The sequence below is a fragment of the Salvelinus alpinus genome, chromosome 2 (assembly GCF_045679555.1).
Source record: "Salvelinus alpinus chromosome 2, SLU_Salpinus.1, whole genome shotgun sequence".
NCBI classification, from domain to species: domain Eukaryota; kingdom Metazoa; phylum Chordata; class Actinopteri; order Salmoniformes; family Salmonidae; genus Salvelinus; species Salvelinus alpinus.
Window position 1 is genome coordinate 12,417,651 of NC_092087.1, and position 15,744 is coordinate 12,433,394.

The window sequence follows — 15,744 nt, forward strand, 5'->3', positions numbered from 1 at the left end:
GTGTGTGTGTGTGTGTGTGTGTGTGTGTGTGCCTATGTTTGTGTTGCTTTACAGTCCCCTGCTGTTCTATAAGGTGTTTTGTTATCTGTTTTTAAATCTACTGCTGGCATCAGTTACTTAATGTGGAATAGAGTTCCATGTAGTCATGGCTCTATGTAGTACTGTGCACCTCCCATAGTCTGTTCTTGACTTGGGGACTGTGAAGACACCTCTGGTGACATGTCTTGTGGGGTACACATGGGTGTCCTTTAAACAGACAGCTCGGTGCATTCAACATGTCAATACTTCTCACAAATACAAGTAGTGATAGAGTCAATCTCTCCTCCACTTTGAGCCAGGAGAGAGTGACATGCATATTATTAATATTAGCTCCCTGTGTGTATTTAAGGGCCAGCCGTGCTGCCCTATTCTGAGCCAATTGCAATTTTCCTAAGTCCTTTTTTGTGGCACCTGACCACACGACTGAACAGTAGTCAAGGTGCGACAAAACTAGGGCCTGTAAGACCTGCCTTGTTGATAGTGTTGTTAAGAAGGTAGAAACTAGGGCCTGTAAGACCTGCCTTGTTGATAGTGTTGTTAAGAAGGTAGAAACTAGGGCCTGTAAGACCTGCCTTGTTGATAGTGTTGTTAAGAAGGTAGAAACTAGGGCCTGTAAGACCTGCCTTGTTGATAGTGTTGTTAAGAAGGTAGAAACTAGGGCCTGTAGGACCTGCCTTGTTGATAGTGCTGTTAAGAAGGTAGAAACTAGGGCCTGTAGGACCTGCCTTGTTGATAGTGTTGTTAAGAAGGTAGAAACTAGGGCCTGTAGGACCTGACTTCTTGACAGGGTTGTTAAGAAGGTAGAGCATCGCTTTATTATAGACAGACTTCTCCCCATCTTAGCTACTACTGTATCAATATGTTTTGGCCTTGACAGTTTACAATCTAGGGTTACTCCAAGCAGTTTAGTCATCTCAACTTGCAACTTTAGTCATCTCAATTTCCACATTATTTATACAAGATTTAGTTGAGGTATAGGGTTTAGTGAATGTTTTGTCCCAAATACAATGCTTTTAGTTTTAGAAATATTTAGGGATAACTTAGTACTCTGTCCTTCTCCAGCTGTGTGTCTCGGTGACTGTTTGCCTACGTTACCCATAACTCACTGAGGTTGTGTAGTACTCTGTTCTTCTCCAGCTGTGTGTCTCGGTGACTGTTTGCCTACATTACCCATAACTCACTGAGGTTGTGTAGTACTCTGTCTCTCTCCAGCTGTGTGTCTCTGTGACTGCGTGCCTACATTACCCATAACTCACTGAGGTTGTGTAGTACTCTGTCTCTCTCCAGCTGTGTGTCTCTGTGACTGCGTGCCTACATTACCCATAACTCACTGAGGTTGTGTAGTACTCTGTCTCTCTCCAGCTGTGTGTCTCGTATTTTGTTCTGCAGCAGGACGAGTTTCTCTTCATACTGTAGTTTGAGCTGCAGCAGTCTCTTCTGACTGTTCTCCAGCTCATCGATTAACTTCTGCTTGATCTCAATCTCACACGTCAGGTCGGCCAGATCCACCTGGAAGTTAGCTGCAGGGGGTTAGAGGTCAGAGGGCACAGAGAGGTCAAGGGTCAAGAGGTGAAAGGTGAAAACTGTGGCTATCAGACAGACATGTTATAGTAGAGTGGGGCAGTTGGGGATTTCAGTTGCTACCTAGAAAATACTGTAGCATACAGCCAAACCGAGGACAATTTGGTACTTTCATTAGGTTAATGATGAAACCTATTCAATCCTGCCCCAAACTGCGGTACACAAGTGCAGAGGTGTTGATTTGGAATTGGGGAAATTTCTGCCACTCTTTGGGTCGTGTCATAGTTATCTTTCACTCACCTTTCTCATCAGAGTCAGAGTCTGAGTCCACCAGACTCTCATCACTGTCAAACTCATCTTCATCCCTCTCCTCCTCCTCCTCGTCACACCCACTCTCCTCCTCCTGCAGAGGGGACATCCCGTCCTCTGTGTAGTTCTCTTTAGAGTCCATCTGTCCGTCCGGTCCGTCCTGTCCATTCTGTCCGGTCTGTCCGTCCTGTCCGTTCTCATGAGAGGGAAGCTTCACTTGTTTCTTCAACCCCTTCCCCTTCTCTGGGCTGTAGGTAGAATATATGACCTGGCGTCAGACTGGGACACGCACAGAAGGCACCGCACATAACAGCTGTGACCCAATAAGCAGCTTTAGTTAATTGTCCCATCACCATATGAATCTATTACAAATATGGATGACCATGTATTAGACCTGTATGGGCCTCTGATTTGATTTGGGACTCAACCAATAATCACCCATTTTGTTTTGGGACTGTTGCCAAGTGGATATGGAGAACACAGTTATTAGCAGAGACCTCTCTCCATCTTCCCCTCCCTCTCTCCCTGATTACAAGTTAATTAGCCTGTTTTAACCTGTCACTTTGTCCCCGCTCCTCTCTCTCATTACATGAAAGTAGTCAGAGTGAGTACCGCTCTCATTACATGGCAGTAGTCAGTGAGTACCTCTCTCATGACTTGGCAGTAGTCAGAGTGAGTACCCCTCTCATTACATGGCAGTAGTCAGTGAGTACCTCTCTCATGACTTGGCAGTAGTCAGAGTGAGTACCTCTCTCATGACATGGCAGTAGTCAGTGAGTACCTCTCTCATGACATGGCAGTAGTCAGTGAGTACCTCTCTCATGACATGGCAGTAGTCAGTGAGTACCTCTCTCATTACATCGCAGTAGTCAGAGTGAGTACCTCTCTCATTACATCGCAGTAGTCAGAGTGAGTACCTCTCTCATGACATGGCAGTAGTCAGTGAGTACCTCTCTCATTACCTGGCAGTAGTCAGTGAGTACCTCTCTCATTACATCGCAGTAGTCAGAGTGAGTACCTCTCTCATTACATGGCAGTAGTCAGTGACTACCTCTCTCAATACCTGGCAGTAGTCAGTGAGTACCTCTCTCATGACTTGACAGTAGTCAGAGTGAGTACCTCTCTCATTACATGGCAGTAGTCAGTGACTACCTCTCTCATTACATGGCAGTAGTCAGTGACTACCTCTCTCATTACATGGCAGTAGTCAGTGTGTACCCCTCTCATTACATGGCAGTAGTCAGTGAGTACCTCTCTCATTACATGGCAGTAGTCAGAGTGAGTACTTCTCTCATTACATGGCAGTAGTCAGTGAGTACCTCTCATTAAATGGCAGTAGTCAGTGAGTACCTCTCTCATTACATGACAGTAGTCAGTGAGTACCTCTCATTAAATGGCAGTAGTCAGTGAGTACCTCGCTCATTAAATGGCAGTAGTCAGTGAGTACCTCTCTCATTACATGGCAGTAGTCAGTGAGTACCTCTCATTAAATGGCAGTAGTCAGTGAGTACCTCTCTCATTACATGACAGTAGTCAGTGAGTACCTCTCATTAAATGTCAGTAGTCAGTGAGTACCTCGCTCATTAAATGGCAGTAGTCAGTGAGTACCTCTCTCATTACATGCCAGTAGACAGTGAGTACCTCTCTCATTACATGCCAGTAGTCAGTGAGTACCTCTCTCATTAAATGGCAGTAGTCAGTGAGTACCTCTCTCATTAAATGGCAGTAGTCAGTGAGTACCTCTCTCATTACATGCCAGTAGTCAGTGAGTACTTCTCTCATTACATGGCAGTAGTCAGTGAGTACTTCTCTCATTACATGGCAGTAGTCAGTGAGTAAGAGTTGCTTGTCTCAGTTCCAACATCACCACTAGGGCTGTGGCGGTCACGAAATTTCATCAGATGTTGATTGTCAAGCAAATAACTGTCGGTCTCACGGTAATTGACCGTTAATTAACATAAACACATTTAGAATCTCCTGGTTTCCACACAGCCTACAAGCCACTGGTGCAGACCTTTGGAACATCTACATTTTAAAACGTCTAATAAATCCATGTCATATAGCCTACACCTTCACAATAAATCCATTATTTATTTAGATAGGTCTAAAGAAACATGATATGAAGAAAATGTAGTCTATTTCAGAAGAACAGAATAGCATATTCTGAGTTGTCCTTGTGTTAGGTCCTGATCTGGCTATGCCATATGGCTGTGGGCTACAATAGTTAATTTAGCAAACAAAATTTGGTTAGGATTCCGTGGCATTATTTTATATTATGAAGAATACAATTGAACAAAGCTGAATAAAATAGAAAGGATGTTTTCTCCAAACGATTTGAGGGAGTGAACACATGTGCTATTGTGTTTTGAGCGGTTAACAAAGAAACAGGTCCTCCTATACGCTTCATTTAGAGTTATTGATGTAACTTTAGTTGTTCTACAAACGTTGGGCTATATGTTTTGATTTTGAATACATTGTAAGGCTGCATGATGAGACTAATGATGATTAGAAAAAAGTAGTTTGAAAGGCATGAGCTCTGCTTTGTTTTTTTACGCAGGTTGTAGACAATATATCAGTCACTCATTCACAATTTGACAAGCACTTGATAATGCCTAGAATTTTCACGGCGGCATTCCCTTTGTGTGGCCGTAACGCACCCTAAAAAAAATCCATGCCTAATGCGGCCAGTGGCCGTTGTGCACTTCTCCCTGAGTGCTGCGCGCTTCATCACGTGATCTGGTCTTTCTCACAGGCTACAAGTGAAGACAGACACAACGGGGATGCAACTGCGCGCGTCCTTATCCAATTCCGAGGTGCATATTAAAGATATTGGAAGCACTGTCCACATTTACTTTTCGTCAGCCAACAATATGAGTAGGCCTAAAGAACATCAAAAGCACTAGCCTGTCAATCTACTATCCCCCATAGTACAACAGTTGACTTATTCTATTCTGTGTGAGAAATAAATATTCTAAACAAGGTCTGGGACAGTTGTGGGATGCGATAGATCCCAAATTAATACAACCACTAGCACCACAAAAAAGCATTTTTACTTAATGTGGCTGACGCAACAGATCCGAACGTTTAGCTCAAAATGTTGATAAACTATTTGGCCGAATGTTCCATTAGCAGAAAACACCATTATCAAAAGAAACCGCAAATGCTATTATGCATGTAATGCTTTTATTATCAAGGTGCATTTTTATGGTGAAAATGTTCTTCCCCAAACTTGAAACTCACGCGCTGCTTATGTATGCCAGTTAGGCTCTACACCTCTTATAAAGCAGATTAATGTGCTTCATAAGAAGTTATTTGGCCACTTTAGTTGTGATACAAACCTTAGTAAGACATATAGGCCTATGGACTAGGCTACATGAGGTGTGCGACTATGATTAGAAAAAGTTGCAAAAAAAGGCATTGTTTCTTATGCTAATCATCATTCATAAATGATAGGCTAATATTGTCACCAGTCAGACTATTCTTGATTTAATCTTGTCTTTACATATACAAAATGTTATGTCTGAAATTTGTTTTGATTTAGAATGAATCATTATCATGCACCTGTATCGAAACAGGGTCAGCAGGGGAAAAATACATGTCATCTATGCACTTAAATAGCGAATGGAGGACGCTTTTCCTGTGGTTCATTTTCATGCCGGCCAGGTAGGCTATGCTCCTGTTGTAAAGATAAGCAATGTGCTTAATAATAGGAAAGTTGAGAAATAAATATAGTAGGCTTAGCCTATAGAAAGCTGATCCTCCTATTTTTAGTAGAGGCCATCACTCTATTTTCTCACGCAATTGCATAGCCTATAGACATGTTGCGCAACAGGAGCTCATGGGCTCTCATGAAGTGTTTGATTAGATTTCCCATTACATTTGCATTTATGTCAGAGTGATTAGATGGACAATAGAGTGCTGAGTACCAGGCAGTTAGTAAGATTGGTAGACTACTAATGACCAGCAGCAGCATCAGACCTTGGAGAAGCCGAATTACCGTGACTAAAAGGTCACGTGGAATTTGACTGCCTTCATGACTCTTGACCGCTGATGTGGCGGTAATACGGTCACCGCAACAGCACTAATCACTACCCTACACTACCATCCTGGCCCCATTCCAATCCCATTTACTAGCTGAATAGAAATGGGATTGAGCCCAATCCTGTTCCCTCTAATGCTGTCAACAGTAGTCTCCTCTCTTCTCCTCTCCCTCCCCTGTTCTCGTCCTCTCACCTCATCCTCCTCTGTCTCCTCTCCTTCTTCTTCTTCAGGCTCTCAATGTCCATCTTGGCTCGGCGAATTACGTCCGTCATCTCCGCCTCCATTGACAGGGATTGGGGAGAGGAGCCTAAAGGGTGTGGCCTGAGGGTGGAGCTATGAGAGGAGGAAGGGAACGGCGAGCGGGAAGAGAGACGGGTCACACTGCGACGAAGACACTCGTTCATCGCCTCGCTCTCCAGGAGCTTGGATCTGAGAGGAGGGGAAAAGAGGGGGAAGAGGAGGGTGGGGAGAAAGAGAGAGAAAGAGAGAGAGAGCGAGAGAGAGCGAGAGAAAGAGAGAGATAAAGACAAACAGATGTCATTAGTCAAACTTTACAGTTACCGCCTCCATCACCTCATGTTTCAGAATGATAGTGCACGGCTCCATGTCGCAAGGATCTGTACACAATTCCTGGATGCTGAAAATGTCCCAGTTCTTCCATGGCCTGCATACTCAGATATGTCACCCATTGAGCATGTTTGGGATGCTCTGGGTCCATAAGTACGACAGCGTGTTCCAGTTCCCGCCAATATCCAGCAACTTCGGGCAGCCATTGAAGAGGAGTGGAAGAACATTCCACAGGCCACAATCAACAGCCTGATCAACTCTATATGAAGGAGATGTGTTGCATTGCATGAGGCAAATGGTGGTCACCCCAGATACTGACTGGTTTTCTGATCCAACCTTTTTTTAAAGATATTTGTGACCAACAGATGCATGTCTGTATTCCCAGTAATGTGAAATCAATAGGTTAGGACCAAATGAATTTATTTCACTTGACTGATTTCCTTGAACTGTAACTCAGTAAAATATTTAAAATTGTTGCATGTTAAGTTTATATTTTTGTTCAGTGTAGAACAACAAAACTATGAACTGAAGTAGAGTAACAGCAAAACATAAACTCAATGAATTGCTTTGCCCTTTGACCTCCATAATGATGTCTTACGGTCCAGTCCCAGAGAAACAGTGGCTCTAGAGTCAGACCCAGACAGTGTAAAGTTCATTATAGTCCCAGTGGAGTTATAACCCCTAACAGACTCTTACCTGAGCTCCTCAACCTCTCTGATGTAGTTCTGGATCAGAGCACCAATCTCCTCGTTGCCCTCACCTAGAGGTCAGAAGGTCAGAGTTCACAGTGAGACATAAGCGGTTAACACTTCTTAACTACATGCAATGGTCTGTGTCAGAAAATGTTACTAGCTGTCAAATCCTTGTTACCTCATTTCCTCTCAAAGCTCATCGGAGGAGAAGGTCTGAGGAAGGGACCTTGGATCCTCTCCTCCAATGAGCTTTGAGAGGGAGGTGTAGAAATGAAGTAAAGAAGGACGGGGGAAGCAAGGATCTGAGTTTTCAGACAGCTACAATCTTCAACCACCATTGGACAGTGTGTGCGTTGTCTCTCTTGGTCTTACCTGACTTGGCGAGGAGCGTGCTGACGTCGTTGGCGAGGAGCGTGGTGACGCGTGTGTTGAGGTGGTCGATGGTCTCTTGCATAGCTTTGACTCTCATGCGTTGCGTGTCGTTCTCTCTCTGTAACATAGAGTTTTCCTGGAACAGATCACTGAAGCCCTCCACGCCATCCTCACCCATCACACGCTGACCCTGGGGAGGAGGCAATACACATACAGGAAGATATTATCTCAGCCAATGAACATACAGAACAATGCAATTTCATCCAATCAACAAACATGATATTGATTTTTATATCACTTCAAGCATTTTGTTGGTAAAAAATCCCATTTTCCATTTTATTTTTGTACTCACTGGACGCCAACACCTCAGCCAATCATAAATCAGACTACTTTACTGCAGCCAATCACAGGGGAGACAACTTCCTTTCAGCCAATAACATGCTCCATTAGTCTCTGACTCGGATCCCTCCCTCCTTCTATCCCGCCTTCCTTCCTTCCTCCCTCCCTCACTTCCTTCCTCCATCCTTCCCTCCTTCTCTCCTCACCCCTTTATACTCCATCAGTTCCATCTGTAGCCTGGCGATCTCAGCCCTGAGAGCAGATATCTGCTGACTTGTCTTGTCCTGGTTCACCATCACCTTGTTCTTGATGTTCCTGGCTCTATTAGCATACTTCAGTGTGTTCAGGGTCTCCATGAAGTCCCGGTCAGATGGACTCACACACGCTATCATCACCGTACGACTGGAGAGGGAAAACATTACAGACGTTATAAAGACTGGTGAGGCACAGGCCTGTGTGTGTGTGTTACCTGTTTCCTCCCAGTGAGTCCTGTAGAAGACGTGTCAGTTTAGAGTCTCTGTATGGAACATGGCCTCCTTTCTTAGCCTGGTCACCCAGAGCACTGATCACATTCCCCAAGGCCAGCTAGAACACACACACACACACACACACACACACACACACACACACACACACACACACACACACACACACACACACACACACACACACACACACACACACACACACACACACACACACACACACACACACACACACACACACACACACACACACACACACATCATCATGATCAAGTTTCTCAGCACCAGGTGAAACACACACATCATCATCACGTAGTGTACTCCTCACCAGTCCACAGTTGATGGATATGCCTTCTCGTGCCCTCTCTCCTGTCGCTCCGGTGCGTTTCAGTCTCTCTGATCCAGCCAAGTCCACAAAGTGAAACTTGGCCATCAGAGTCTCGTATTCAGGCTTGGCTATAGACCCTCCATCTCCTCCTCCTACACCGTTCAGCTCTGCGTTCACCTCTCCGTTCACTGCTCCGTTCAACTCTCCGTTCAACTCTCCATTCACTCCTCCATTCACTCCTCCATTCACTCCTCCATTCACTCCTCCATTCACTCCTCCATTCACTCCTCCATTCACTCCTCCATTCACTCCTCCATGCACTCCTCCATTCACTCCTCCATTCACTCCTCCATTCTCCTGGAGAGAGACAGAGAGACAGAGAGACAGAGAGACAGAGAGACAGACAGACAGACAGACAGACAGACAGACAGACAGACAGACAGACAGACAAGATAGAGAGAGAGCGAGAATACAGTGACAACAGTTATCACCATGTTTTATTACTACTGTATAACTGTTCTGATGTTCATCTTTCAGCTTTTACCCTCTTCTACCTCTACTTTGTCTCTTTCTGTCTCTCCCTCCTTCCCTCCCTCCCTACCTCCTCTCCCCTCCCTCCCTCCCTCCCTCCCTCCCTCCCTCCCTCCCTCCCTCCTCCCCTTCTTCCCTACCTCCTCTCTCCTTCCCTCCCTCCCTCCTTCCTTCCTTCCCTCCCTCCTCCCCCCTCCCTCCCTCCCTCCCTCCCTCCCTCCCTCCCTCCTCCCCTCGTCCCTCCCTTCCTCCCTACCTCAGTTTGTTGGCAGACTCTCATCTGACAGAGGTTGATGGTGAAGATGGCGTGAGACCTGGAACTGAATGCATTCATGTGTGTACTGGCCGTGGTGCGGGACAGCGCTCCCAGCTTCAGACATTCTAACAGCTGGAAAACACCACACGCAAGTACCCCGTCAAAACTGAAACACACACACACACACTTATTGTTCGTGCTATACACACACACCTCTTTCTCAGAGTTGACGAGTCGTGAGGTGACTCCGCTGGTGTAGATGGAGCCGCTGCCGTCCTCGTGGATCTTAATATTAGACTTCCTGTTCTTACAGTCTGGGTCTCTGGCTCCGTCAAACAGATCTAGGATCTCCTCGTTATACAGCTGGAGCACACACATGCACGCAGACATTTACAAATATATATTTTTTTTAAGTTTTTCTTGCAATAGTAGAGACAGAAATGAGCTGGGAGAAAGATGGAGGGAACATATTGGGGTCCCAGGTTGGCAGCCTGAACTGTTCGTCCAACCTCAGGAACACTCACGCAGACATTAATAGACACACACATTAATACACACACACACACATTAACACACACACACACACACATTAATAGACACACACATTAATACACACACACATTAATACACACACACACACATTAATACACACACACACACATTAACACACACACACACACATTAATAGACACACACATTAATACACACACACACACACACATTAACACACACACACATTAATAGACACACACATTAATACACACACAGACACACACATTAATACACACACAGACAGAGAGTGATGAAAGGGCAAAGATCAGGCTATAGCACATAACCTCTGACCTCCAGGAAGCAATAGGGTTAAAGGTCAGGAGAGGTCAAGAGACAGCTCAGCACACACACACACACACACACACACACACACACACACACACACACACACACACACACACACACACACACACACACTCTCTCTCTCTCTCTCTTTAACCCTAGCCTGATCAATGTCTGTTTATCATCCATACTGATAATCCAATGACCTACAGCTGAACTAATGAGAGAGAGAGAGAGACAGAGAGACAGAGAGAGGGAGAGACAGGTAGAGGCAAATTGACATGGAGAGAGGGAGAGAGACAGGGGGAGAGAGAGAGAGTGACAGAAAAGGATAGACAGAGAAAAAGAGATGGAGATAGAGAGGATGTTAGCAGAGATAGCCATCTGTAAGTGAATCAGGTTACATTAGCTGTCTATTACTGCAGTCCGATCCCCAGAGAGAAAACAGAATATAGGCCAAGCTGACAAGCTGACAAATACACACCATTACACCCCCCACACACAACACATGATAACATTATCGCACAACACCTCATACAATACATTCAACAGGCATACCAATGATATGACAATTGCCCTGATGATGCTTCAGACACACACATAGAAAGGCTGTGAGAGACACTAAGCAGAGAAACACAGTGTGTACCAGGCACCTCTTGCCACACAGCCAGTTAAAGTCTTTAAAACATATCAGCTCATGTCTCCCACACTTCTGTGTGTGTGTGTGTGTGTGTGTGTGTGTGTGTGTGTGTGTGTGTGTGTGTGTGTGTGTGTGTGTGTGTGTGTGTGTGTGTGTGTGTGTGTGTGTGTGTGTGTGTGTGTGTGTGTGTGTGTGTGTGTGTGTGTGTGTGTGTGTGTGTGTGTGTGTGTGTGAGTGAGAGTCGGGGTTCTCATTCTGGGTAATATCACAGCTAACGACTAAAATCCATCAGGCACCAGAACCCATCATCCACTGGGTTTCCTGTTAATCTGTCATCACAATGTCACTTCCTGTAGCATCACCAGGGCTGATCGGTGCATGCCCCTCACATCTGGTTAACATTGCCTCACACACACAAAGACACACAACGCACACAAACATGCACACAGCCAATCAATCAAAGGCAAGACTGACCAATGACAACGCATCCCTGGAGGACAAGATGTTATTCCAGACCGCTTTCATCCCCTCTGCCACCTTTCACAGGGGACTGGATGGGTGGCCCAAGTGTTACTATGGCAATGACATTGTGTGTGTGTGTGTGTGTGTGTGTGTGTGTGTGTGTGTGTGTGTGTGTGTGTGTGTGTGTGTGTGTGTGTGTGTGTGTGTGTGTGTGTGTGTGTGTGTGTGTGTGTGTGTGTGTGTGTGTGTGTGTGTGTGTGTGTGTGTGTGTGTGTGTGTGTTCTTACCTCCAGGAACTGTGCACTGACTTTAAACTCAGGAGGGTGTGTGCCCTGCTGCCTGGCCTGTGTCTTCCTCTCCTGGATGCCCAGGAACAGATGGTGAACAGCCCGTGGAATAATGCCCTGCTCCTCCTCCTGCACATTCACATCAAACCCCGTCCCCATGGTGTACGTCTTCCCTGAGCCCGTCTGGAAACAGAGACAGACAAGCCGTCATCAACGCAAACGGTGGCTACTTTGAAGAATCTCAAATATAAAATATATTTTGATTTGTTTAACACTTTTTTGGTTACTACATGATTCCATATGTGTTTTTTCATAGTTTTGATGTCTTCACTATTATTCTACAATGTAGAAAATAGTAAAAAGAAAGAAAAACCCTTGAATGAGTAGATGTGTCCAAACTTTTGACTGGTACTGTATGTATTTTGTTCTTGCAAGAGAAGGAACAGATTCCTACTGTGATAAGTCAGATTTCTCTGTGTGTCTGTACCATAAGTTTAGTAGAGAAAAACAACCACATAACAGTGATTACAAATAGACCAGTGTTTCCCAAACTCAGTCCTGGGGACCCGAAAGGGTACATGTATTGGTTTGTTCCCCTATCACTACACAACTGATTCAAATAATCAGAGCTTGATGATGAGTTGATTATTTGAATCAGTTGTGTAGTGCTTGGGCAACAAACCAATACATGTACCCTTTCGGGTCCCCAGGACTGAGTTTGGGAAACACTGAAATAGACCCTTCTTTGAAATAGACATAATTATTCGAATCTGTCCTTGTATGGATGCATACACTAAGTTGATGTATTTAGGAGTGTATCCAGAGGTAATCCAGGCACTCCTTGATGTAGCTGTGTATTCATGTATTTGTCTGTCTCCGTTTCTCGCTGTACCTGTCCGTAGGCGAACACAGTGGCGTTATAGCCATCGAAGCAGCCCTCGATGAGTTTGTGGACGCAAGCAGCATAGATCTGTTTCTGTGCCGAGTCGATGTCGAACACAAAGTCGTACGTGAAGGCCTTGTCTTTACCCAGCAGCACCTGGGGTTCCCCAGGGGTCACAAGTGTACACACGTGACAGCCCTCGATCTTCTCCTTCACCATCTGGGGACGGATCCTACGCGGAACAGGACAAGAAAGAGGGGTTACAAATAGTGTTCATCATGGTTAATCTACGCGTAAAAGTTTGAAAACGTTGTTCCATAACAATACAGGAGAGACCCACGGTCAACTAGACCAGTGGTTCCCAAACAGGGGGGAGTGACAGGTCGGCAGTGGGGGGCTATACAGTGACGTCGGAAAGTTTTCAGACCCCTTGACTTTTTCCACATTTTGTTACATTACAGCCTTAAACTCAAATGGATTAGATAAATAAAAAATACTCAGCAATCTACACACAATACCCCATAATGACAAAGCAAAAACAGGTTTTTAGACATTTTTGCAAATGTATTAAAAATGAAAAACATAAATATATTTTAGATTCTTCATAGTAGCCACCCTTTGCCTTGATGGCAGCTTTGCACACTCTTGGATTTCTCTTAACAATCTTAATTCGGAATGCTTTTTCAACAGTCTTGAAGGAGTTCCCACATATGCTGAGCACTTGTTGGCTGCTTTTCTATCACTCTGCGGTCCAACTCATCCCAAACCATTTCAATTGGGTTGAGGTATGATGATTGTGGAGGCCAGGTCATCTGATGCAGCACTCTATCACTCTCCTTCTTGGTCAAATAGCCCTGACACAGCCTGGGGGTGTGCTGGGCAATTGTCCTGCTGAAAAACAAATGATAGTCCCACTAAGCACAAACCAGATGGGCTGGCGTATCGCTGCAGAATGCTGTGGTATCCATGCAAGTTAAGTGTGCCTTGAATTTTAAATAAATCACAGACAGTGTCACCAGCAAAGCACCCCCACACCATCACACCTCCTCCTCCATGCTTCACGGTGGGAACCACACATGCAGGGATCATCCGTTCACAAAGACATGGAGGTGGGAACCAAAAATCTCAAATTTGGACTCATCAGACCAAAGCACAAATTTTACCGGTCTAATGTTCATCGCTCGTGTTTCTTGGACCAAGCAAGTCTCTTCTTCTTATTGGTGTCCTTTAGTAGTGATTTCTTTGCATGAATTCGACCATGAAGGCCTGATTCAAGCAGTCTCCTCTGAACAGTTGATGTTGAGATGTGTCTGTTACTTGAACTCGGTGAAGCATTTATTTGGGCTGCAATCTGAGGTGCAGGTAACTCTAATGAACTTATCCTCTGCAGCAGAGACAACTGGGTCTTCCTTTCCTGTGGCGGTCCTCGTGAGAGACAGTTTCATCATAGCGTTGATGGTTTTTGCGACTGCACTTGAAGAAACTTTCAAAGTTCTTGAAATTTTCCAGATTGACTGACCTTCATGTCTTAAAGTAATGACGGACTGTTGTTTCTCTTTGCTTATTTGAGCTGTTCTTGTTATAATATGGACTTGGTCTTTTACCAAATAGGGCTATATTCTGTATACCAACCCTACCTTGTCACAACACAACTGATTGGATCAAACACCTTCCACAAATAAACTTTTAACAAGGCACACCTGTTAATTGAAATGCAATCCACCTCATGAAACTGGTTGAGAGAATGCCAAGAGTGTGCAAAGTTGGCTACAAAGGGTAGCTACTTTGAAGAATCTCAAATATAAAATATATTTTGATTTGTTTAACACTTTTGTGGTTACTACATGACTCCATATGTGTTATTTCATAGTTTTGATGTCTTCACTATTATTCTTCAATGTAGAAAATAGTAAAAGATAGGAAGAAAAACCCTGGAATAAGTAGTGTCCAAACTTTTGAATGGTACTGTATATATATATATATATTTTTTTTAAGGAACTGCTTTAAAGTCACTCTTAAAAGTTGTAATAGTAGAATGAACAAGATGCAATTTCGAAATTGGATTGTTCCTCATCAGTTCCTCTCATGTTAGTCATTGGATAACTTATTACTTGACAGAAATGTCCAGATCAACTAGCCCATGTCAGCTAACAATTTTTATTTATCTAGATTTTTTTAACCCATAGATATTGTTGTAATTTTTATGTCACTCAAATATTACATGAATACATATTAGACATGGCAAAATATATAGAATTGCAATAAATAGTTTTTTTAAACTGCAACATTTTCTTTCTCTCCACCAACAAGAGGGTTGTAAACAGTTTGTGTCATGATAAGTGGCTGTGCCCATGGGTGCGTGTGGAGGGGGGCACGGGATGCACCACAAAGCTGGTAGGGGGGGGGGACTCTTGGAATAAACTATGCAGTTTCAGCTAATCACTTTAATCTGGTCTAATCCATGACCAAGCAAACACAGTGGTGTATCTCCCCACTAACCTCCTAACACCCTCAGGAGATACCCCTACCCATAGAGACACACTCACTCACACACACACATAAACACACACATAAACACACACACACACACACACACACACACACACACACACACACACACACACACACACACACACACACACACACACACACACACACACACACACACACACACACACACACACACACACACACACACACACACACACACACACACACACACACACACACACACACTCTCTCTCTCTCCCAGCCCATAGAGATAAACCCCCCTATGAAACCACACCAGAATCTCTTCCCCTATGGTCTCCATATGAGCAGCTGCACACACTCATCAATTCACACAGCGCTCACACACACACACAGACCCTCCTCTCTCCCCAGTGCTGACTGAAGCATTTTGTTGAGCCTGAGGGCTAAGAAGACTGGCCTACAGACCTGCATTAGACAGAGAGGATTACTAAGTAGTTGCATTAAGGAACATTAAAATACACTACCTCCATCCCATTTACATACATTATGGATAAAGTAGTGCCACTTTAAGGCACAGCATGGTAGCAATACAACATGGCAGCAGCACAACATTGTAGCAGCCCAATACATGGTATAGACAACAGCACAAAGGGCAAGAAGGTAAAGACAACAAAACATGACGAGAA

The 15,744-nt window shown here is 44.4% G+C and overlaps 1 protein-coding gene across 5 annotated transcripts in view; it reads right to left on the reverse strand.

The window, feature by feature from the left end:
* The window catches only part of LOC139553957 (kinesin-like protein KIF21B), a 140,233-nt gene that overhangs the window by 77,738 nt on the left and 46,751 nt on the right, over positions 1-15,744 (reverse strand). For all 5 annotated transcript variants that reach the window (XM_071366804.1, XM_071366789.1, XM_071366782.1 and 2 more), the window contains exons 2-13: positions 12,596-12,818; positions 11,704-11,886; positions 9,694-9,843; positions 9,481-9,612; positions 8,694-9,050; positions 8,350-8,465; positions 8,087-8,282; positions 7,542-7,731; positions 7,174-7,237; positions 6,103-6,339; positions 1,861-2,117; positions 1,371-1,559 (exon numbers count right to left, since the gene is read on the reverse strand). In XM_071366804.1, the coding sequence (XP_071222905.1) occupies positions 1,371-1,559; positions 1,861-2,117; positions 6,103-6,339; positions 7,174-7,237; positions 7,542-7,731; positions 8,087-8,282; positions 8,350-8,465; positions 8,694-9,050; positions 9,481-9,612; positions 9,694-9,843; positions 11,704-11,886; positions 12,596-12,818 (2,294 nt within the window). The remainder of the gene's footprint in view (positions 1-1,370; positions 1,560-1,860; positions 2,118-6,102; positions 6,340-7,173; positions 7,238-7,541; positions 7,732-8,086; positions 8,283-8,349; positions 8,466-8,693; positions 9,051-9,480; positions 9,613-9,693; positions 9,844-11,703; positions 11,887-12,595; positions 12,819-15,744) is intronic.